The sequence below is a fragment of the Babylonia areolata genome, chromosome 18 (genome assembly GCF_041734735.1).
Source record: "Babylonia areolata isolate BAREFJ2019XMU chromosome 18, ASM4173473v1, whole genome shotgun sequence".
Lineage (NCBI taxonomy): Eukaryota > Metazoa > Mollusca > Gastropoda > Neogastropoda > Buccinidae > Babylonia > Babylonia areolata.
In genome coordinates this window covers 22,969,337-22,994,336 of record NC_134893.1, presented here as the reverse complement: position 1 = coordinate 22,994,336, position 25,000 = coordinate 22,969,337, and the positions used below count along the sequence as shown (strand labels likewise).

The 25,000-nt window shown below is 44.3% G+C and overlaps 1 protein-coding gene across 1 annotated transcript in view; it reads right to left on the bottom strand.

Moving 5' to 3' along the window:
* Nucleotides 1-3,933, bottom strand: part of LOC143292190 (uncharacterized) — a 36,292-nt gene extending 32,359 nt beyond the window's left edge. Inside the window, exon 1 of the mRNA XM_076602373.1 lies at nt 3,762-3,933. Within this exon, the coding sequence (XP_076458488.1) occupies nt 3,762-3,821 (60 nt within the window). The 5' untranslated portion in view covers nt 3,822-3,933. The remainder of the gene's footprint in view (nt 1-3,761) is intronic.
* Nucleotides 3,934-25,000: the final 21,067 nt, after the last annotated feature.

The following is a 25,000-nucleotide window of genomic DNA, read 5'->3' as shown; positions in this document are numbered from 1 at the left end:
AAACCCGACAACATACTGGAATATACACTGAAAAGTACATCATTCGAAATAATGTCTATGTCAAGTACAGTATGATATTGTAATTTGTATGCCTTTAAGTGTGATTATTGCGTGTGCGTGTGGATAGCTCAGATCATTGTATATGGTTTATTCTAGGTTAACATTTTAGGATTTGTATGCCAATTGCGATTATTGCGTGTGTGCGAATGTGATTATTATATTTGAAAGTCAACGTTTAAGCATTTCATGTCTTTTATATTTAATATAATGAACGACTGTGATATCTGTGATTATACATATTCTTTCTTGTTGTCTCACTCAAAGCAGGCTACAGTTGCCTCTCTGGTTTATTTCAATTATTCTGATAATTCATCGCTTCGTCTAGCTTTCCTTTCGTTTAAAGTCTACACGGGACTGTTTCACTTAGACTTTAGAAATACAGTTCGCCCATGTTATTATTGATGGATTATATTACGGTCAAAATTACTTATAGTTGGACTACAAAAATGTGTATATGTATATATTTATTAATACATACATATGATAGTATATATATATATATATATATATATATATATATAAATATATATATATATATATATATATTTGCACAGCATGCGACAGCTGTTTCACACTTAGGAGAGTGTAAATCGGGCTTGCTACCCGCTATTTCTACAAATCGCCATCATTATGAAACAGCGAAAATGTCCTGTGTGAGAGTGGAATTATAATCTGTCCTGGATAATGACTGTGCTCGGAGTTCCGAGGTAACCGTTTCGGCATGGTGTTGTGTCACTGAGAAAAGCGCTTTACCCGTTTCTGGTCCCCCACCCCACCCCCCTCACTCCACCCCATGTATGTCTGAATAGGCAAAATGGGTGCCTGGCTTCGGTTGGGTGAAGGTTTTAAAACGGCGGACGGAAGGTGAGGATTAGACCCCGCCTTCCTGTGCCGAGCCCCAAACACCGTGAACATTAATTCACTCCCTCTATAGGATAGTTTAAAGGCTATGGGCACTTTAAATAAATCAATTAATTGACTGATTAATAAAACACACACACACACACATCTGTGTGTGTGTGTATATATATATATATATATATATATATATATATATATATATATACACACACAGAGTTAAGCATGGTTTCTTCTGTTTGATAGAATTACATAAATATTTGGCAACTGCTCTTATAGAGTCCATTCACAGACTGGTTTGGTGATTAAAAACAGATATATAACAAAATAAAATAATGCAATGAAACCCTAAGTTCACGCGACCCTCATAAAGAAATCAAAACAAACGTGGTAAGCACTGAGACACACGAGACGTATTTTGTCACATGCTTCTTACTAGCTCAGACCGCGCTAAAAGCTAAAAAAAAAAAAAAAAAAAAAAAAAAATTCATGGAAGGATACAAGAAAACCAAAGACACGCATTGTCGAAGATAATAATATGCTGTTTTTGATGTTGGACAAAATGAGCAACTTCCTTACACACACACACACACACAGAGTTACCAGTTATGTTGGTTTCCCATTCGTAGTTGTGATTAGTAAAACATATTACCTGGATGTATTGTGATCTTATGTTTATTTAAAGACTCTAATGAAAATGCAGTGTAAGAAAGCATTGACAAAAGACAGCGAAACTAAATCATAAAACTGTTTAAGACAGAATTCCATGGTGATATGAAAACATCGCTGTAACAAAATGTCGTCTTCTTTCCGAATAATACTGACAGTAGCATAAAAAAGAGAAATAGAAATAGTAACCCCTTCGTCTAGTGAGCCACTGGATTCAAATGTGTAAATAGAATAAAGGAAATAAAAAATAAAATAAAGTAAAGTAAACGATAACATATCAAAGATAATGTGTGTAAGATGGAATGGTTTTAAGTTTGTTGAGAGCAAAAGAAGGAGAGAAAAAACCCACATCAACAACTCAATATTTAGGAGGTAGAGGCGGAACGGACACACACACACACACACACACACACACACACACACACAGAGAACTCTCTCTCTCTCTCTCTCTCTCTGACATAATGATTTCCTTTTAAAAAACCAAAATGGTCTTTGCGCATGCAGGGAATTTAAGCAGAAATGTTGTGGACTAAAATAACACAAACAATGTTGTGGACTACAATACACGACATCACAACTGAGGAATAGGAACAGACGACAGTAGTTTGTGCAAGGTTTTCTTGTCATCTTGAAACCCACATCTGTACGTTTGTGAAAGTGGTGCAGTGTGATGTACCAAATAACAGTGTATAACAATAGTAATATACATAAACAAGTACTTCGGGTAAACGTGCATCTCTCTCTCTCTCTCTCTCTCTCTCTCTGGTTTGAACAACGGATCCTTGTGAAATGTATGCCATGGAATGGGTTCTAATGGTCGTTTAACAGATAACCTTATTACTGTTCTGTGTATATCCAGTACAAATGTAACGTATACATTTCTTACCCGAGTATCACGGAATAATTCTTTCAGAATTTGACGTGACACACCACACCGAGTTAGATTTGTGAGTCGTTTTCTCCTCTTATGTTCATCAATTACTTGTTGCCAGTAGTCAATGATGCTTTTAGTATTAGTAACAGGGGGTAATGATGATGATAACAATGATAATGATAATGGGTACTACTACTACCACTACTACTACTATACGACTGATAATAATAATAGTAATAATAATATAGCAATGAATTGAATAATAATAATAATAATCATAATAACAATCACAATAATAATAATAATAATAATATAACAATATTAGTAAATTGAATAATAATGATAATGATGATGATGGTGATAATGATGAAAAAAAATTTGTTCAAATTACTAATAATAATTAGAAGAAGGAGAAAAAGAGAAGACGAAGAAGAAGAATATATTGTTTTCTTTATCTTTTCATTTCGTTTTTACGACAATTTTTAAGAAAACGTGTATTGAATCATTTCATAGCAATAATCATACATTAGGATAAATGAGCGAAAATCAAGATGATGGCTATATAATAACAATAGACCATCACATAAAAAAAAGATGGCTCACATTATGGCGACATGTTTTTGAGAATTTTTCCTCTTTAGAAGGGAAAGGGTGCACAGTTCAGTTTTCACATAAACACTGACACGCACACAAACACACACATACATTCTTGTGACGAAAATGCAAAATAAGAAATGTGAATATAATAATAATAATAGTAATAATGCAAAATAACAATAGCAATAACAATGATAATAATAATAATAACAATAATGATAATAAACAATAAATTGAATAGTGATTATCATATTGAATACTAATCATCCAGAACTGCGCACACTATTTAGATATTGACATTTCCTACGTACACACACACACACGCACGCACTAACACGCTAACACACACACACACACACACACACACACACACACGGCAGGCGCGCGCGTTGCAAGAAGTTCTGTCATCAGTTTTTGAGGCATTGGTTTCCAATGTTTGGAAGTAAAGAGCTGTCATTTGCAACTGACACGCTCTAGCAGTATATACTGTGTGTATAGACTGAAATGTCTTCCCTGTGTGTGTGTGTGTGTGAATTTAAAGATTTGACAAAGTAACAGTGTGTATGTATGTATGTATGTTTGTATGTATGTATGCATGTGTATGCGTGTGTGCGTGCGCGCATGTATGTAAACTTTAAAGGTTTTGACACACACTGTATAAGTAACAAATAATTCTACATAGATCTACAACCTGGTCTCTTACCTGTGACAGTGGGTGTGATGACACTTGGTGATGCTGTGCTATCACGGTGCAGGCAGTCATCGCAGCGGCCGACAGGCACAACGATAGAATCCACTGCCTTCCCACACCCCCACCCAGTCACTGTAGAAGGCCTTGTCTCTTCGATCACCTGCAATATGTATTTTTCTTTCTGTGTATATATAGGCTACGTACACAAACTTCAGTAGCAGCACACTGCGTTGATCATCAACGAATCCCGTTAGTCCAGTAAGCTTTAATTACAGAAGATGAAGACGTTGAGTTATTATGAGTGATTCATTCCAGCTGATGCCGCTCAACAACAATTTTGTGCACTGGTTGTCCGAGTGGAATTTCATTTCACTTAAGTCGGGCAACAATTTGTGTTGTTCCGGTTGTTACTGAAATTTCATTTGCAACATTTCCGATTGTGTAGCGGTTGTCGGTGAAATTTTACACAAATGAGTCGACAATACGCGTTTCAATAATCATCAAGCAGATCTCAGGTGATACCGACGCTTGCGAACTAAAACCACTCAAGATAAAACTCGTGAAGAGCCGTTTAAAACAACCATCCCCAACCCACCTGGCCACAACAAGACATGTCTGTCACTGCGAGAAGATGAAATCAAAACCTTCCATCAACACGCACGCGACAGGCGAAGTGGTGGTAGTAGTAGTAGTAGTAGTAGAAACACACACGGCACACACCTCGAAATGGTTCCTCTGTCAAAGGGATAATAAGTTGGCTGACGACAGATAACTGGCCCCTCGCAGTCATCTCAGTGGGCGGTGCCTCCGCAGCGCGGCGACTGACTCCATCCCATCCTTCCCCCGGCACGGGGGCGTGTTGGGGGGTGGGGGGTGGGATGGGGTGGGGGGTGGTGAGAGAGAGAAGAGCTTCACACGCGCACCTCACGCGCTGAAAACGAGCTCAATATGTCAAGGCTAAAGCGTTAACTCGACACGAAAGCACCATCATGGGAAATTTATGCAGTGTTGCGCAGCACATCAAATTCTCACCACTCGCGCCGCGCCTTTTGTGTCCCGGGGCCCCCGCCGCTGCCAGTGCAAAGCTTTCACTCAGTCAGTCAGTCTGTCTGTCCCCCAAGCCCCCCCCCCCCGGTCTGAAAGATAGGGCTAAGGGGAGCGCCGGGTGGTGAAGAGCAGACGAGAGGGTGGGGGGGAGGAGGAGGAAGGTGGGGGAGGGGACGGCAGGGAGGAAAAAAATACAACACGGTATTGATCTTTCAGTCAGTCCCGTAAACACCCCGGCATCAGAGGGGACCACGAACACTGTCAAACTGATCTTTTGAGGGCTGCTGACGACAGCGAGAAGCGGCTCACCCAGGAACTGAACCCATCAATGGCCAAGCCGTGTACATGCAAACTCAACCAACCCCCCCTTCACAGACACACACGACTCAGACAGCCCGAGTAGTAGAGCTCTCTGCCGAGCGCCTGCTGAGTCTCTGTAATTTCTAGGGTTTCTTGTCAAAAGCTCTCTGCTCTTTACACTGGCTCTCGCGCCTTAGATGTGCCGCCCACCAATCGCATTGCCCCTACCCCCTCTTTGATGTCCGCCGCCAGCCAATTACAGTCAACAGGCGGTGGGTTTAAAAGGAAATTAAATCCTTTCTGTCCATATGCTTCTGAGGGAGAGTTTGTTGACACGCATAATAGGGATGATTACGGTTTGTTATTCCGGGGGTGGGCAGGGGCGGGCAAGTAATCGCCTTGGAGCGCATTTACACACGCAAATAATTGGATTTTCGACTTCAAAGGAGCCGAGGGTGGGCCGAGGCCAGGCCCATTGGTTAAGCCTGTCATGTGACCCTTGGCTCAGTAACTCAACCTTTTATTCTGCTCCGTTAGTAGAAAGCTGTTGAGGGGCTATCGTCACACCGGTGTCCCCCTATTCGATAACCATCTCCCCCCACCTCACCTCAACCGTCCTTTTGAAAAGGGGGAGGGGTGTAGTGGGGTGGAGAGGGCGCTAAGCTTGTTGTAGTATGGGAGAGTTACTACTCCGTCCGCTACTACCCTACCCCCCACTAGGGCCTCACCTCTTGGAGTGGGATGGTCGGCTTGCGAGGCGACCTCTCTACTCCTCTTGTGAAGTGAAACGCGATCGTCAGCTTTAATACCGGCGACCCGTCGGCTCTAAGTTGCCCGCCTCGCGAATTCCGACAGCGGTGTGCAAGCTTGCTGTACCCCGCCCCCTGGTTTGTCTCTGCCCTCCCCCTCTCTGCCTGGTCCCGTCCCGTCCCCATCCGCTTCCCTCCCGTACCCTCCCCCCCCCCCCACATTGAACCCCCTCCCTTCCCCGACTCTACTCCCTCCACTACCCCGCGCCCCCACAACCCCCTCCCTACTACCCTACCCACGTGCTCGTTCGCTCTCTCTCTCACTCTGTCTTGCTCTTCTCACTGCTCGTTTTTCATCTCTTCATCTTAGTTTTACTTCTGCTGCTGCTTCCAGCGTCACATGTGTGCTGCGTGTGGTGGAGAGAGAGAGAGAGAGAGAGAGAGAGAGCGCACACACACATACACACACACACACACACACACAGCGCGCAAACAGTGTGTGTGTGTGTGTGTGTGTGTGTGTGTGTGTGTAATATATTTATTTATTTATTTATTTATGATTATATGTCTTTGGGTTATGACACGCATAAGTGACTAATTTATTTCTTTGTAAGTTTTTTTTTCTTTCTTATTTTGCTAATACTGTGTTGAAAAACGCAGTGAGCTTGCTCAGTCAACAAGACGCTTGGCTAACGTTTTAACTCTCTCCATACGAACGGCGAAAGAGACGACGTTAACAGCGTTTCACCCCAATTACAACCATCAAAATAAAATTATTACAAGCGGAAGGCTCTTACACTGAAGAGGTGAATGTTGACAAAGAATACCACAATTCTGACGACGGAAGCTAAAGGTTGGGTCATAGAGACACCCACTGGACATCCGAGGGGTCTGTGCAGAGGAGAAGAGAGGACTGGCCGTACTGAGTGAGTTATAAAAGATGGCATCAAAGTTGATCGCAGTTTCACAGTAGGAGAGGGAAAGAGTAGTATCAAACCTGTGCGCGATATCAATATATTTTTTTTCTTTCTTATTTTTTGTTCCAGCCATCGATACCTCACAAAGATTGGCAAGTTCTTGTTGACTGACAGTGGAGATCGGGTGATAAACACTGAAAGTGAAAATGTCCTCAATCAGTCTTTTTGTCTGAACACGTTGTTTACGAAGGCTTGTTCATAGTGACAGGGCTAAAAAAAAAAAAAAAAAAAGAAAGAAAAAAAATCCAAAAAAATCTGTTTTTTCAAGGGAAAAAAAGACACACACCAACTATTATTCAGCAGATTTAGCATATAGTGTTAAAGACCAGTTCATAAAGTTTTAAAAAAAAAAAATTGAAAAAAAGGAGATATCATTTGATTCATGCAGACTCTATTATGGCCTGTCATGTACTGCGTGGGGGTGGAGTAGAAAAATAAATTGAAGTTTATAAATAACTGATATTTACACCGTCTACTTGGTAATCCAAAAGGATGGAAAGGGAAGTCAAAAAAAGTTGCATATCATTATATTATTGTTATTATTGATTTCGTTATTACTGTTATTATTGTTTTGTGCCTATCTTTGATCAGAGACCAAAACTCTTAGCGCTTTATAAACACGGAGTCATTTGCACAACAGGCTGCCTACCTGGGTAGAGCCGACTGACAGCTGCCGTTAAGCGCTCATCATTATTAGTATCCTATCTCATTCAGTCAGGCTCCAGTACACACACACACACACACACACACACACACACACACACACACACACACACACACATGGATATTTCAGTAGGGTTTTCTTCGGAGTTTTGCCAGGGGCAACCCTTTTGTTGCCGTGGATTCTTTTACGTGCGTAAAGTGCACATGCTAACACGGGACCTCGGTTTATCGTCTCATCCGAATGATTTTAGAGTCAAGCGCACACCATTAAAGATCGATCGAGCGGATCGAGGGGTAGAAACGTTCGGCGAGTTTTTGATTCGATCCCACAACCCTCAGATTCTCTCGCTTTCTTGGTGAACGCTGTTACAACCACTAGGTCACCACTACACATACTCGTGCACTGCTTGCACGAGCTGTCGAACCAGCTGTGTGAACCCAAACTGTCACAGGCAAACGGATCAAATCACGTGAAATACGAGACGCACGCTTATCCCCTCCCCCCTCCTCCCAATTTCTCCTTCTTTAATTAACTCTCTCCATACGAACGGCGAAAGAGACGACGTTAACAGCGTTTCACCCCAATTGCCATCATCAAAATATTTCAAGTGGAAGGCTCTTATACTGAAGACGTGAATGTTGACATAGAATACCACAATTCTGACGACGGAAGCTAAAGGTTGGGTCTTTGAGACACCCACTGGACATCCGAGGGGTCTGTGTAGAGGAGAAGAGAGGAATGGCCGTACTGAGTGAGTTAAGTTAATTCAATCCACCCACTCTACCTTTCTCTGTTTATACACATAAGTAACACAGAAATTGGATATTGATTTCATGTATCATTCGCGCAGTTGGCAAAAAAAAAAAAGAAAAAAAAAGTGTGTGTGTGTGTGTGTGTGTGTGTGTGTGTGTGTGTGTGTTGGTGAGGGATGGGGTAGGAGTGGCGGATTTAAAAAAAAAAAATCACGTTACGTGGCAGTCTGTACATTAATTATGCACACAGTTCACAGAAGCATGACGATGGAATTAATCAAAATCCATAATTCCTTCCCTCGACCATGAACCTCAAACGACGACTTATTGACATTGCACATGTGTCGGTGTAAGGGTGGATCTCTATATTGACCACGTGGCTGGAAATCTCAACAGCTGTTGTTTATGTACTGCACCCAGTTAGTCTATTATGTGCTTAAAGTGAAATGGATATATTATTTTCGTAATGGAGAAGCTAAACACTAATGAAGTCACACGTGTAATATAAGTGCTTGGCCGAGCGCGCATGTGTGTGTGTGTGTGTGTGTGTGTGTGTGTGTGTGTGTGTGTGTGTGTGTGTGTGTGTCTCTGTGTGTGCGAGAGAGAGAGAGAGAGAGAGAGAGAGAGAGAGAGATCAATATGATTTAATAGATACATTGTGTGGGGGTAAATATGACATAGGAGGCGGCCGTTGCGATAGAACTTAACAGTCAACTGAGAGTACCATCTGTTACAATGTTATCATGGTTCACTTAATCCTGTCCTTGTTCACCCTCCAGCAAGCTACTCAGCACAGGTTCGATTCCCATAAAAAGTCCGGGATTTTTTTTTTTTTTTTTTTTTTACCTCTCTCGCCTCCCCTTCACTGAACCTTGAGTGGCGGTCTGGACGCTAGTCATTCGGATGAGGCGATAAACCGAGATCCCGTGTGATAAATAGCAAGGTGGAAGGGGTGGGGAGGGAGAGAAAGTTATCGTTCTCATAAACCGTGCTTATTTATTGCGCTTATTGTCATAGCAGTAGAAGCAGCAGGAGCAGTGGTAGTAGTAGTTGTAGTTGTAGTAGAAGTTGAAATATCACAGGCTCAGGATCTAGCTTTGACTTGTTGTGAACTCGCACACACACACACATCCACACTTACACGCGCCCACACTGACATACAACACATCAACCCCACTCCATCCTCAAACATACCCCACCCAGTCCTTTCCCTTCCTACACACACAGACTTGCACCACGCCTCGCGATCCCCCCCCCCACCCACCCTCGGCCCCTCCCCGCCCCCCCATCCCCTCACCCCACACTCCCCGCCCCACATACATCGTGCCCCAAACACAACCTATCGTGTTAGTCTATGATCCAAACGATCACTTGTCCGCCCCGCACCCCCGAATCACCACCGCCCCCCTCGAGACCTATGACCGGAAGTGTGCACTCGCCGCCCCATCAGTGACGTAGCAGAGGACCGGAAGTGATCAAAGGGGCCGACAGGTTGGGCCCGCCTTCCGTCCACTGCTCTTTTGGCCATCGTCAAGGGCCACAACCAATCGTCAAGGGCCACAACCACTCACTCACTACATGTATACACAGTCCCCAATCCTCCGTCTACATGTATGGTATACCACCCGCGTAAACGGAATAAAAAAAATAAATAAAAAAAGAAAAGGAAAAAAGAGAAAGAAAGAAAGAATAAAGGAAAAGACCGACAACTATCAGACGAGATTTGTAGGGCTCCCGTACCCTTCTTCGTACAGTTATGGTGCTCCATTCGTGTGGAAACTTTAAAAAAGGAGATTATTGAACTACGGAGTGCATGGGAGGGATTGAAGCGTAGGTCGAATTATCTGTTTCGTGATTTTTAAATGGACATTTTACTATGGTTTAATTTGGATTTAACAAAAGGGAAACACACACACACGCCCACACACACACACACACACACACACACACACACACACACACACACACACACAGATGCAGATATGTAAACCAGAAAACCTGAAATCAGTTCAAACCACATTTAACCAATCATAGTAGCAGTAGTTACAACAACAGCAACAACAACAATAATAATAATAAAGGTTAAAATCCAGTAAAAACACAAGACCGTGTGAGGTCTATGGGACGAAGCGTGCGAGGGAAGGCAGTTGAGGGGTAAGGGGAACGGGAAGGGGGTGGGGTAGGGGTGCTGAGGGTGCTGGGAGGGGGGGGGGGGGGGAGTTGGACAGAACATGGGGGATGTAAGGCGAGGGAAAGGGGGAGTGAGGGTCACGCTAGTTACGAAATGCATGCTCATGATTCATTCACAGTACTACTCTGATCGACCAGAAGTTGGGTGGGTATGTACTTTACTGTCAGTCAAATCAGTCAGGACAAGCTGTTAACAATAATTATTTTCAGATCACGCGGACACAGGTTATAACCGCCTCAGAGTAAAAGCAGTAAAGCTATTTTGTCTACGATCCCGACATCCTCTCGCTTCCCCCCTAAAAAAAATAAAAATAAAGAATAAAAAATAAAATGAATAAAAAAAAGAATAATAAAAAGAATATAAGGGAACGAGGTGACCAGGACAAAAAACAAGAAAACGAAGAAGCATGGTTTGAAAATGAAAAGATGCGATTTTTATATCGGCACGGTACAGTAGAATTCATTTCGCTGGCTGTGATAAAAACGATTATAGACTGATGGCGTGAAGCCAGCTTAATTCCCATTGGTCAGGTCACGTGACTGACTTCACTGAGTGGTTGACATGACCAGGACACCCTGGACAATGAGTGTCATGTGAGTGTCATGGACTTTCAGCTCTGACGAAGAAAGCGAACACTTTCAAGAGCACTTTGGCTGTGATTAAAAATTATTTGGTGCCTGGCAGATGTTTAATATGTACACTACTTTCAAGCAGGAAAAAACATGTTTGAGTAGGTTTTGGGTTTGTTGTTTTTAGACACTTTTGGCTTTGTTTTTCTTACTGACTGGTTGCATTTTTCAATGAAGAAAACGAGAGAACTCAGCTTTGTGAGTATCGCTTTTTCATTGTGCTTTCTCTGTAAAGGGAGGGAATACATTCGGCTGAGATTTTCGAAACCGAACGCCTTTGGTTTTGTTTCTCTGCGTCTGTCAGGAGAATCAGTTTAACTCTTTCCATACGAACGGCGAAAGAGACGACGTTAACAGCGTTTCACGCCAATTACCATCATCATCGCAAGTGGAAGGCTCTTATACTGAAGACGTGAATGTTGACAAAGAATACCACAATTCTGACGACGGAAGCTAAAGGTTGGGTCATTCAGACACCCACTGGACATCCGAGGGGTCTGTGTAGAGGAGAAGAGAGGACTGGCCGTACTGAGTGAGTTAAAGCTGAACTACATTCTGGGCACTGAGCGCCTGTTGTTTCATACTGCTCTGCTGAGGGAGCTAAACTACTTAGCGCACAGCGGCTGGTCCAAAGTCGAAATTTCCCCCACATTAACGCAACTGGTCCACCATAGCAGGAAGGCCACTTTGACGTTGTTGGCGCGGACTGAGGGTTAATTGGATTACCGGCAAGCCCCGGGTGTTGGGCCTCTGATCAGGGTACATCAAAGACACTCCGTCGGCACTCCCCTACACCCGGGGAATTAACCGCCTGTGTAAGGGCTGACCCCCTACCCCCACCCCCACCCCCAACCCCTCCCTCACCTGCCTTTGCAAGACTCGATCCGTGTGGCAGAGATTCCGCCCGAACAACATCTACATCTCTTCCAGAAAGGATCACCCGCATGTAACAAGCCAAAAGGGTGGAGGGGCGTGGAGGCGATAAATATTATTGTAGTACACAGGGCCCACAAATTCCCCTCCCCCCCACCCCCCACATGCCCGCCGCTAGGTGGCGGGGGAGGGGGGGGGGGCAGCTGTCTCAGTGACGTCACCTAACACCTTGGAGAGGGGTTTCGGTCGCCTGAGAAGGAAAACAGCGATTCCGGGACACGTGTGCCGGTGGTCTTTGAACTGGAACCGAGCGGGGGCCTTTCGCTGCTGTCCTTCTTGTGAAGGGACTTGCGTCAACAGGCTGAGAAAACATCTCCCGGCGTCACCCTACGCTCTCTCTCTCTCTCTCTCTCTCTCTCTCTCTCTCTCTCCTCTCCTCCGCCCCTATCACGGTTTTCCGTTGTATTGGCTCTCCCTCTCTCGCCACACCACTTCTGACAGGGCACAAGACTGGTGGTGCCTGTGGGGTGACTGAGAACGTTCGCTAAGTACTATCCCCTGTTAGCACCAGCTGTGAGGCGCTGTGCCAGACGTGTGATTGAGCTGTCAAGTCAGGTTTCGTCACTTTGTCAATCGGCCTGAAAGAAAGGTGCACTCTGTACAGTGAGGGTCAGCGTATGGCCGGAAAATGACATTTTGTGCGCCTGTGGGTACATATACATGCACATACATCCGCACCCATGCCCACAAACACTCGGGCGCACAAGCACAGACACACACACACACACACACACACACACACATTCGCACGGGAGCTCTCTCTCTCTCTCTTCTCTCTCTCTCTCTCTCTCTCACACACACACACACACACACACACACACACACAATGGATGGAGTCTCCCGTCGGTCCGACGGATGAGTAGGCAGGCAGGCTTATCTGTCGGTGTGTGTCCTCATATGGGAGAAGAGGCCGATTCTGGATGCGCAGCACTTCCCACAGGTGTTGCAAGGGAAAACGTCTCCAGAAGTTGAGCCCTGCTTCCTTCGCTCACGCTTCTCCTTAATGGCCAGCGTTCTCTTGTTTTCAAACGTCTTTACACACACGCACACACAAACACTTGCACCAACACCCATCCACCCTCCACTCTCTACTACAACAACACACAGACACATCCATGCACACGCGCGCGCACGCACACTTACAGGCACACAAAACACACATTGATACACTGTATAAAGGACGGTTTTCTCTCTCATAGCAAGACAGTTGGCTAGTAACATCTTTCTGCCACTGATGTATTTGATATTATTTTCGTTAATGCTTAAAACCCCTTCAGTGCCAGGAGGAAAACAGCAGAAAGTGGTGTTTCAGGTCATAAAACATTATCCAAAACAATAAGTCTAAAACTGAGAAAATGGTCTGGAGATACACCACTCTAGACGAACTGTGTGCATTTTCAGCCTTGCAGAGCTATTTCTTTTTTTTCTGATGACGTCATCAGTGACGTCACTATGCACGTACGTAATACATTTAAGGCAGTCAAGGGGATCAGTATATAGTAATAATATAAGACATGAAAAAACATGGACGCTATCAAGAGTACGATAGTCTATTGTGTGTTGCTCTCCATGAAAGGCTACAGCAGCCCGCAATGAATTATAGCGAAAAAAAAGAAGAAAAAAAAGGATAACACCACAACGCCTTCAACAGTAATGCATTGCGGCCACTACGCCATCTCTCTCGATTCGTCTGACTGTTATATGAACCCCAGATCTCCCAACTGCTACGTTTTTAAAGGACGTTGCTCTGACTGAGTGTGTTCTGTCACGCTGTCATACTTATGTAGAAAATGCTACTAACAGATGAAAAAAAAAATCCCATGATTCACGTCAGCCATTATACATGTGCAATCTTTAATTTCCGTCAGGCGTATAGGGACACGGAATATCAAATTGCGCACGTTGAAGATTTCATGATTCAATGTCAGCGTTGGATCGGTTGCGAGGATAAGTACACACATCTACATCCAGCATTAGTCACCATCGAAAACGTGCATGGTTCCTAAAATAATGTTGAGGAAAACGCCATGCTGGTCAGAACAAGTGGACAATCGAACTGCAGTTCACGAGCGTCGCAGAAGACAAGAAGATGCAATGCAAAGCAGTATTTCAAATATTACAGATTTTAAGGAAGAAGGTGGCAGAATGGTTAAGACGCTTATCTGCCAATTCATTGTCATTTCATTCATTTTATTTTGCCCATCGCTCCTGGTGGAGCATAGGCCATCGACGACCCCTCGCCATCGCACTCTGTTCTGGGCTGTTCTGGCCATTCCAGTCCAGTTGGTCCCTTGCTGCTTCAGCTCTGCCTCGGTATCTCGCCTCCAGCTGTTTCGAGGCCGGAATTCATTGTCACTGAGGGTCTATGTTCGAGTCCCGCTCTCGACCTTTCTCCCAAGTTTGACCGGAAACTCAAACTGAGCGTCCAGTCATTCGGATGAGACGATAAACCGAGGTCTCGTGTGCATCACCCACTTGGGTCACTGAACAAAGAACCCGCGACAAGAAGTGTGTTGTCTTTCGTCAAAATTATGAAGAAGAAATCCACCCTGATAGGTATACAAATATAATTATATGCATGCACTCAAGGTGTGACAAGTCACATACTGAGTATGTACATGTATCAGGACAGGACTTTGAATAAGATTTTCTTGTTGTCCTGTTCATCGATATATGTGTTGTATTGTGACATGTTCCAAATAAAATACTGTTTAAACCAAGGCGTGACCAGCGCGTTAGGTTATGCTGCTGTCAGGCTTCTGCCTAGCAGATGTGGTGTAGCGTGTATGGATTGGTCCAAACGCCCTGATGCCGCCTTGAGAAACTGAAACTGATACTGTAGTACAATGATATGGATAGTACCTGACGTTGCCGCATATGGCCAGGGTAAGTTCCATGAAGAACAGAGCAGCAGAACTCAAAGCAACGCAAAGTAACGCAACACATGACAACACTAAACAATGCGCAACACAGCGCAGCACTGTCCAGTTCAAGACGATAGAATCTAAAGTCACTGAACCCTCACAGAGATATTGGCAATGGAACTCAAGACAGACGCAAGGCAGTACAGTTCAGCCATAAAGAAGTTACATTAAACCCAACGCTTTTCTTCTCATAAACAAACGATTTTCGGCAATGTATAATAGGTGTGGTTACTTGATTCCTAATCCTTAACAAGCTATTCGGAGACGGAGCAGGCTATCCCAGCCTAAGAGCCTCAATACACAGTGAATCTCTTCATTAACAATGCCTGCGATCTCCTGTCTGCCTTCAAAGAAAGCAAGGGACGCGTGCCCTTTGTGTCTGAAGCTTACTCAAACAAGGACCAGTCTTGAAAGTCTTGATAACCCTAAGCATTAACCTGTCTTTGAAACTTTTGTTCGAAGTTTGTGTGAGCGATTAGAAGTGGATCATGTTTACGAAACTGACGCTGTATGTCCGTGTCTCTGCCTGCTTGGAAGAATCCCTTTCATCCCCCTCTCTGGTCTCCCTCCCTCCCTTCCCCCTTCCTCTTTTCTGTGCTTATGCAACACAGAAATGTACACATCTACTAAGGCTGGGAAATCAACTTCCGCACAGACAAAATGAACTGTGAAGTTAGTGATTTGATTTGAATGATTGTCCTTTCCCACTTCCCACACACATTTTAAACCCATTGCCTAGCTATTTCCTCCACCCACGTCCTCATCCTCCCGAAATCCCTCCAGTGTATGTGCAGAATTCTGGTTAGTAGTCTCCGTCCTCCAAAGGGAAATGCCATGAATAAACAGCATGCAGCCTCAGAGAACAGAGACCCCAAATGTATGCAAATAGAATGCAGCGATAAACGCTGAGCTATCACCTACTGTTGTAGCGTAACACAGTATGTTTGGGGTTCTGGGGGTCTACCCGCTCCCCCTTCTACCCACCTTTGTCTCGTGGGGGCGGGGGGAGCCTGCAGTGCAAACAGACCTGTGCATACCCCGTCACCCGGCCCCGCTTCAAAAGGTACCGCCGCTTGTCTCTTGTCAGCAAGGGGATTTGTGGGAGTGGTGGGAATGTGGGGGAGGGGGAGGGGATGGGGAGAAGGTGAGAGAAAGTGTCGTCTATGTGTGTGTGTTTTACGTGTGTGTGTGTGTGTGTGTGTGTGTGTGTGTGTGTGTGTGTGTGTGTTCCCATCCATCTGTGCTTAGCTTCTGGTCCCCATTCAGTGAAAGGGATCTTTCTAACACAGGATATATTTTTCCTGCTTGTACAAACAGGGCTAACTGTCAGGGAAATTCATTTGGGAACATGAGAAAGAGAGCACCAGCACATGTGTGCACTGTCATGATATAGCCCCAGACCCTTCCCCTCTCCACCACCAGTTCAGCCAAAGTAACAGAATACCCTCTCTTTCAAAAGGGACTATGTATACCATTCATGTTGCATGTACTTGAATACTATGTATGTCCATATCTTATAGACAATCATGCTCAGTTTGCACACTGATAAATATTTCCGTATCTTAGTGGGTTGAAATGAACTGGAATGTGACTGGCTGCTAAATAAAGGAATTGCAGCTCACAGAAATTTCGAAGCAAGAGAATCGCCGTTTGCTTAGGAAGGTATTTTCAATGATGGCAGGAAAAAGACTTCAAGGTGACAGCTTGATGAAATGTTTATGACAGGACTGAATCTGGATATGGACAAGTTTGTTTTTAAACTTAGAGCTGAGCACATTTATTAGGGGCTGGTTTCTTGTGTGGATACACACAGATGCGCGTGCGCGCGCGCACACACACACACACACACACACACACACACACACACACAAATGGAGCCATTGCACACCTACCATCCTACTTAACCCATTGCCTCCTTGCACATTGCAGTGTTCCAGTCACCAATCTTCGTCATCCCGCAGGGAAATAACACGAAGCTAACCAGCTTACAGCCTCTGTGAACATGGACCCAGAATGTATGCAAATGGAATGCAGCGATAAACGCTGAGCTATCACCTACTGTTGTAGCGTAACGCAGTATGTTTGGGGTTCTGGGGATCCACCCCCTCCCCCTTCCGCCCTCTTTGTCTCGCGGGGCGGAGCAGGGGGTGGGGGGCTAGGGCGGGGAGGAGCCTGCAGTGCAAACAGATCTGTGCATACCCTGTTACCCAGCCCCACTTCAAAGGGCTCTGATGCATGTTTGTCTCTTCTTGGCTGGTGGATTCCTATGTGTGAGTGTGTGGGGAGACAGAAAGTGGGGTGGGGCTGAGGGCGGATATCATGTGTGTGAGAAAAAAGGGGGAGTGAAGCTGATTGCCTGGTGTCGAGTATACGCACGTGGGTTGGTGTGTGTGTGTGTGTGTGTGTGTGTGTGTGTGTGTGTGCCCGCAATGTCTGTATTAAGTACTTAGCTTCTCGCTGTCATCAGTAGAGGGAGCTTTTGTATTGTTTTTTTGTTGTTGTTGTTTTGTTTGTTTGTTTGTTAAATAAATATGTCATTGTCTCAGTGAATTTTACTTGGGAGCATGAGAAAGAATGTACCAGCCCTTTACTCACCCGAAGTCCTTTCTTTCACCAAATTCTTTTTGAAGTAATAGCACAATGCGTACTGTTCAATGTATCTGCGTGCACGTATTCGAGCGCTACGCAGTATATATTTGATAAACAACCAAGCTCACATTTGGCACACTTCTTGGCTCTGTTGGCTTAAGATCGGATGCTCCATGAACTGCAGCTGGTAGAAGTTTGAAACTGATGCAGCTGTCAGAAACTCAAGGGTAGTTTTCATTGGCGCTGAGGCAAACTCTCTGACTTGAAACTTCAAAGGTTTCTTATGGTTATTATAGAAGACACGAAAATCCCGACGTGGCCATTTTATTTTTATTTTTTAATTTTTTAATTTTTTTTTTTTTTTTTTTTTTTTTTTTTGCCAGCTTGTTTTTTCTTATATTAATTTGGATTCATTCCATGTTGAGAATGTTTGGAACTGATTAATCACACAGGCATTAAGAATCTATTATTAATGCCTATCATAAAAGCATTCACCACAGCCTTTGGTATATTATGGAAACAACAACATACCCAACATGCACACCCTCGAAGACGGAGTACGGCTGCCTGCTTGGCGGGGTAAGTAAAGAAAACAGCGTGTGTGTGTGTGTGTGTGTGTGTGTGTGTGTGTGTGTGTGTGTGTGTGTGTGTGTGTGTGTGTGTGTGTGTGTAACTAAAATCTGATTGAATAATAATGATAATAATAATGGTATATAGCGCCGCATCTTGTGCAGAGACAAATCAAAGCGCTTTCGCACCAGTCATTCACACGCATGCATAATTCTAAAACTGTTGAAACGAAAGACAAGGAAGGGCAGGCAAGGGAGGCTATTTTGAGAAGAGGTGGGTTTTAAGGCCAGACTTGAAAGAGCTGAGAGTGGAAACCTGACGAAGCGAAAGAGGAAGTTCATTCCAATCGCAAGGTCCAGAGACAGAGAAAGAACGGCGGCCAACAGTCGAGTGTTTGAATCTGGGTATGCGTAAACAGAGTGGATCCGAAGCCGATCGTAGTGATCGAGATGGAGTGTTGAGGTGAAGGCAGCCACAGAGATAGGAAGAGCCAGTTTTGTGAATACAGTTATAGCATAGAGTGCTGATCTTGTACTTTATTCAGTGTGAGACAGGGAGCCAGTGGAGATGTTGCAAAAGAGGAGTGATGTGCTCAGATCTTTTCTTTCTGAGGACGAGTCGGGCAGCAGAGTTTTGTATGCGCTGAAGGGACTGAATGGATGAAGCAGGCAAACCAGACAATAGAGAGTTACAGTAGTCAAGGCGAGAGAGAATGAGAGAAACGGCAAGTCTAGATGTTGCGACAGTGGACAGATATTTCCGGACGGCACTGTTGCGCCGCAGTTGACAGTAGCAGGACTGACATGTCTGACTGATAAATGTTTGCATGGACAGTGTATTGTCAAGGACAACACCGAGGTTCCTGACTGACGTGGAAAGAGGGATGGATGTACTGCCAAGTTTGATTGTGTCAATTGTGATGGAAGACTGTTTTTGTTTAGTTCCCATGATCATTGCTTCAGTTTTGGTACAGGAAACAAATGATGACCGCCCAATGTTGCGCAAATGACACCGTGTTTGTAAAGCGCGTAGCGCTTGGTCTTTGACCGAGAATAGGCGCTATATAAGTATGCATATCATATCATAATATCATATCGTAACTTATCGTATCATACTTTAAAAGTATCGTATCGTATCGTATCATATAATTGTATTGTATCCTATCCTATCCTATCATATATCACACTGGTAATTTAGCAAGAATCAAGCCGTGTTAAGGTAAGTCTAATTATGTCTCATCACAGAGTGACCACTTCTTTGTCACCACACAGAAGAGCTGAACCTTGCGGGGGATCGCCATTGGAACCCAGACAGGGGCAAGATCTGTCTACCTCTCAGTGTCTCCTCCGTTCCCCCCACCCCCAACCCCACTTCCCTACTTCTTTCTCTTTCTCCAACCGTGTGTGTGTGTGTGTGTGTGTGTGCGCGCGCGTATTTGTGTGCGCGCGCGCATATATGAAAGGACGAAAGTGTGCGACATTTTTTTTTTTTTTTTTTATCGACTGGTGCGTAGATATTGCCGTTGTGTTGACCCAAACCAACTTTCTCATCTCTTGATTTACTATTCCATTAAATATTCTATGCAGTTGCTGTCTTCTTTTTTTTCTTTTCTTCGAACTTTCTTTTACCGATCATGTTCCTCAACATGATGCAAACTATAAAACACCAGGCTTTCCTCATCTTAAGCATCTTTGCACCTAAGTACCCGTTCCCTACCACACACACAAACACACACCCTCACCACCACCACCCTCCTTCCCCAGATACACCACATCAACACGATTACCTCCTTTAGCCTTCCTCCTCCCCTCTCCCCACCCCATCCCCTCCCCCTCCCATCCACCCACCAGCCTCATCATCCTTCGCGCCTACTTAACTAATCTGGAGAAAATTGCTGCCACGTTTCACGCCGATCTTTCTGACAGAGCGCTGCTCGGCTCACGTGTGTGTGAGGGTGGGGGTGGTGCGGGGGGCGTAGGGGGAGGTGGGGACGGTGGGGAAGTTCCAGGTGAGGCTTGCCATGTGATCTCCCTTCTTCTCTCCACAAACATTGCCTTCTCTTTGAAGCGGCGAGGGCTCGAGTGGCCTGCTGCCGTATTATTGCTAATCAGTGTAGCGGAATGGAGACGTTGACAGCTAACTCCCTTCTCTTCTTCCTCCTCCTCCTCCTCCTCCTCCTCCCCCTTCCTCCTCCCCCTCCCCCTCCTCTTACTCCTCCTCCTTCCCCTCCTTCTATCCGGGGTTGAGCCCCTAGAGCTAGGTCGGATGTCTGGTTGGGTTAAACGGGGGGTTAGTTGCTTGTCGCGAAATTTGAGTAAGGAGGAGCAGTGCGTATCGTGTGCGGTTTTTTTCTTTTTATTTTTTTTTTTCTTTTGTTACGGTTTTTTTTTTCTCCAGCGCCTTAGTTGTTGCGTTGTTTTATGCACGAAACTTGGGAGGAAAAGTGTTAATGAGAAGGTGCCGTTTTCGTTGTTGTTTTTGTGTATATTCTGCTCCCTTTTGCCAGTCTTTCTTTCTCTGTGTAGAAGGAAGGGTTTTACATGATGATTATTGGTAGTAGTAGTAGTAGTAGTAGTAGCTGTAGCAGAAGTAGTAGTAGAGTAGTTGTATTAGTAGTAGTATCATCATCATTATCATCATGGTAGGCATTGATGGCGTGTGGACTGCAGACTCTGGTCGGCATCGTTCGACTTCATGTTCAAGAAATCAGTTCTGTCCATTGGAGTGGACAGGAGAGGTGAGGAAAGAGGAGTGAGGCACAGGACACATCTTGCACACAGTTAACAAATCTCCATTCCCATAGCTATACTTTTCAAGAGCACATGAATATACCGTAGGAACATAATTATAAGCTATACGAATACAATCTTGTAGTGGCAGAACGGTGCGATACAAAGCTTTCGGAACACTTTGTCGACGGTTGTTCATTTCTGTTGGCCTTCCTGTCTTATTCTAACACTCGGAGAATACCGTTGCAAATCGAGAGAACATAGAGCTGCGAAAATACGTTAAGCCTGCCCTAGCCCTTCTCAAAAATGGTAGGAATAGGAAGCTGTGAAAATATCACATTGTGGGGGCAGGGGTTTAGGGTTGGGGGCATATAGACTTAATGGAACAGAGAGCAGTTTTAATGTTAATCTGTATACAGGAAGAAAGGGCAAAGAAATCACTGTGTATGTACGAAGAGATTGCCAAGGAAATCATTCTCTGTGTAGGAAGAAAGAGCCAAACGAAACACTGAATCCTTAAACGGGAAGAGAAATCCAAAAAAACTCAGTATGTCTATATCAAGTATCAGTATCGGTATCAGTAGCTCAGGGTGGCGTCACTGAGTTCGGACAAATCCATATACGCTACATCACCAGCGTAACCCAACACGCTTAATCAGGCCTTCAGAAGAAGAAGAAAAAAAGAAGAAAAAAATGATGATAAATAAGCAAATAAACAAATAATTGTAAAGCATGCACACACACACACACACACACACACACACACACACACACACACACACACACACACACACACACACACACACACACACATGCATAACAGATATGCAACAAACACGTAGTTTCACAGATATGAAAACACAAACAAATACACATAAACGTACACGAGCCCCCCCCCCCCCCCCCCCCCCCATCCCCCCCACACTATATCAAGAAAGAGCTAAGCACACAATACGTATACAGGGCGAAAGCGCCAATGAACTCAGTACAACCACAGGAAGAAATAGGCAAACAACTAAATGTGTCTGCAGGAAGAAAGAATGAAACAACTCAGTATGTCTGTAGGAAGAACGAATAAAACAATACGTTTGTAGAAAGAATGAATAAAAGAACTCAATATGTCTGTCGCAAGAATGAATAAAACAATACGTCTGTAGGAAGAATGAATAAAACAACTCAATATGTCTGTAGGAAGAATGAATAAAACAACTCAATATGTCTGTAGGAAAAATGAATAAAACAACTCAATACGTCTGTAGGAAGAATGAATAAAACAACTCAATACGTCTGTAGGAAGAATGAATAAAACAACTCAATACGTCTGTAGGAAGAATGAATAAAACAACTCAATATGTCTGTAGGAAGAATGAATAAAACAACTCAATATGTCTGTAGGAAGAAAGAGCCAAACAAGTCAATAAGTTTATAGGAAGAAAGATCCAAAACAACCCAATTCGCTAATTAGAAGAAAGATCCAAAAACAACTCAGTTCGCTTAATAGAAGAAAGAGCCAAATAAAACAATGCTTATTCAGGAAGAAATCGCAAACAGAATAATTAGTGTGTAAAAAAGAGCAAAAATCATTCTGCAACAGTTCTTCAGTCCCCACCACCTTGGATAATCGTCAGTTTCATGACTGCGAGGTCCTGGGTTCGAAATCCACCTGAGGCATAAATACCACAGTGGGACCTTTCGCCCCAGCTTCAACCCAAGAGAAGTGTATTAAGGGCGCATATGGGATTATTAGAGGAACGCAGTCCAATGTCTTTCATTATCTTGCGGATGCGCCTTCGTGAATATAATATCATGGCTGAAAATATTCCATTCTGCGTGGGAGAGAGGAAGGGAGGAGAGGAGGAAGGTGGCAGGATGGTTAAGACGCTTATCTGACCATAAAGTATCCGTGAGGGTTAGGGTTCGAATCCCGCTCTAGACCGTTCTCCCAACTTTGACTGGAAAATCGAAATGAGCGTCTAGTCATTCCGATAAGAAGATAAACCGAGGTCCTGTGTGCAGCATGCTCTTAGCGCACAAAAAACAAACAAAAAAAAACACAAAAAAAAACACACCAAATTATGTGTAGTCCTCAGCAACTCTGATAGGTACACAAATCTCTCTCTCTCTCTCTCTCTCTCTCTCTCTCTCTATATATATATATATATATATATATATATATATATATGCATGCATTCAAGGCCTGACTAAGCACGTTGGGTCATGCTGCTGGTCGGGCATCTGCCAAGCAGTTGTGGTGGAGTGTATTTGGATTTGTCCGAACGCAGTGAAATCACCCTGAGAAACTGAAACTGAGGGTGGAGGGAGGGAGATGGGATATTCACTATATCTGATTCTGCGACGAATAACAAAGACTGTCATCAGTATGGGGACTTAACGCCACTATACAACACCGGCGAAACGATTCAGTGCAGTGTCTTCTTTGGTGGGTGGCCTCATGCCGACCATACACTGTCAGCTCACTTTGACTGCATGCTGGCGTTTGGGCGTGGCTGTACATTCATGGGGAAGTCGACAGAAGTGGCGTGAGTGGGGGGGTTAGACCACTGAGAGGGCACGGAAGATTGGACGTAAAAAAAGCGGGGTGGGGGGCTTGGGAGAGGTTAAAAATAGTCCATTACTATCATGTTGATGCCGGGGGCGTCTTGGCGGATGGGTATCCCTGTCAAGCCGTATCGCCCGAGAGCTAACGTCTAGAAAACCCTGCACCGGAAAGTTCCTCCTTGTTAGCACTCCTGTTTTCTTCCCTTGTTTTCTGTGGCCTCTTCCTTTTTCTGCCTCCCGGTCCATTCACCTTTGTTTTATTTTCCTTCAAAGCCTCACCCTTTTGCAATTCTTGAGACTGTTTCTAGACTGCTGTAAGATACAGTAGTATGTGTTATGACTGTACACACTAGGATGGGGACTGGCGAGCCGTTTGCTCTATATTGCAAGTTGAGTGACCTGTTTTATCCTCGTAGGCTACAACGTCTCTCATAACGTTCTCTCATTGAACACACACACACACACACACACACACACACAATGTACGTGCGGGGTTTTGCCTGAATGATTGCTTTTACCCTGTCATTTAGGTAGTCACACTTCCGTTTTCGAGATTGATGCATGTAAGGTTCTCTCTTCGACAAACTACATAAATTACGGGATTTTGACGTGTATACTGTATTCTGGGCGTGCATAGAGGAAGGAAAATAAGGCACAAGCAGATCTGTACATTTCATCCTGACCTACAGGAGAGACGAATAATGTCCATTCACAGCAGGGATTCGAAGCACGAACTTTGTAGACCTGAGGGACAGATGTCTGTTATGGCCGTCGATATTTTTGTTTTATTTATTTAATGTACTTGTACCCAAACCTCTTTTTTTTACGGTGTGGATTAATGAAGCGAAATATCCGAATCTTTAAGCATGACGAAAAAATATTAGCTGTAATGAGTTTTGTGGACAAAATGATGCAGCTGAGCATCAATCTGTCAAAAAGGAATCTTGTCCAACAACTCTGGTAGGATGAAGATGGATGAAGATCCTGGTGTATGTTCTTTCTTGTCGATGTGAACAGTTTGGGCGCTATGCTCCATTTATCACGAGTTGGCAGCTTTCATTTCGCCTCCTGCTTTTGCAAGCAGAAAACTAATAAAGTCGAGACGGTTGAGGGAAAACATAAATTGTGTGAACACAGAGTTGAAGGAACTTGGGGAAAACACACACAAGCACTCCAAGTGCTCGCGCGCAGTCTACCCACAAGCACGAACACACTTACATATGCACGCACACAAGCGCTCTGGTACTGGCAACCATACATGCAAACGAATAAACATATGCAGCACACACATCATATATATACACACACGTGCTTGTGTCACACACACACACACACACACACACACACACACACACACACACACACACACACACACAGGCAGACAGACACACAGACACACACAGACACACACACACACACACACACACACACACACACACACATACGCACGCACACATACGTGCTCACACTCATCTATTCCCGCAAAAAAAATGTGCATGCACACAAGCGCTCTCACGCGGGCAAACGCACAAACATGTGTAACACACAGCACATATCCACTACACATTACGCGCGCGCGCGCGCTCGCGCGCCTTGCAACCACACGCAAAGGCGGAGCGCACGCAATACATAAGGCGG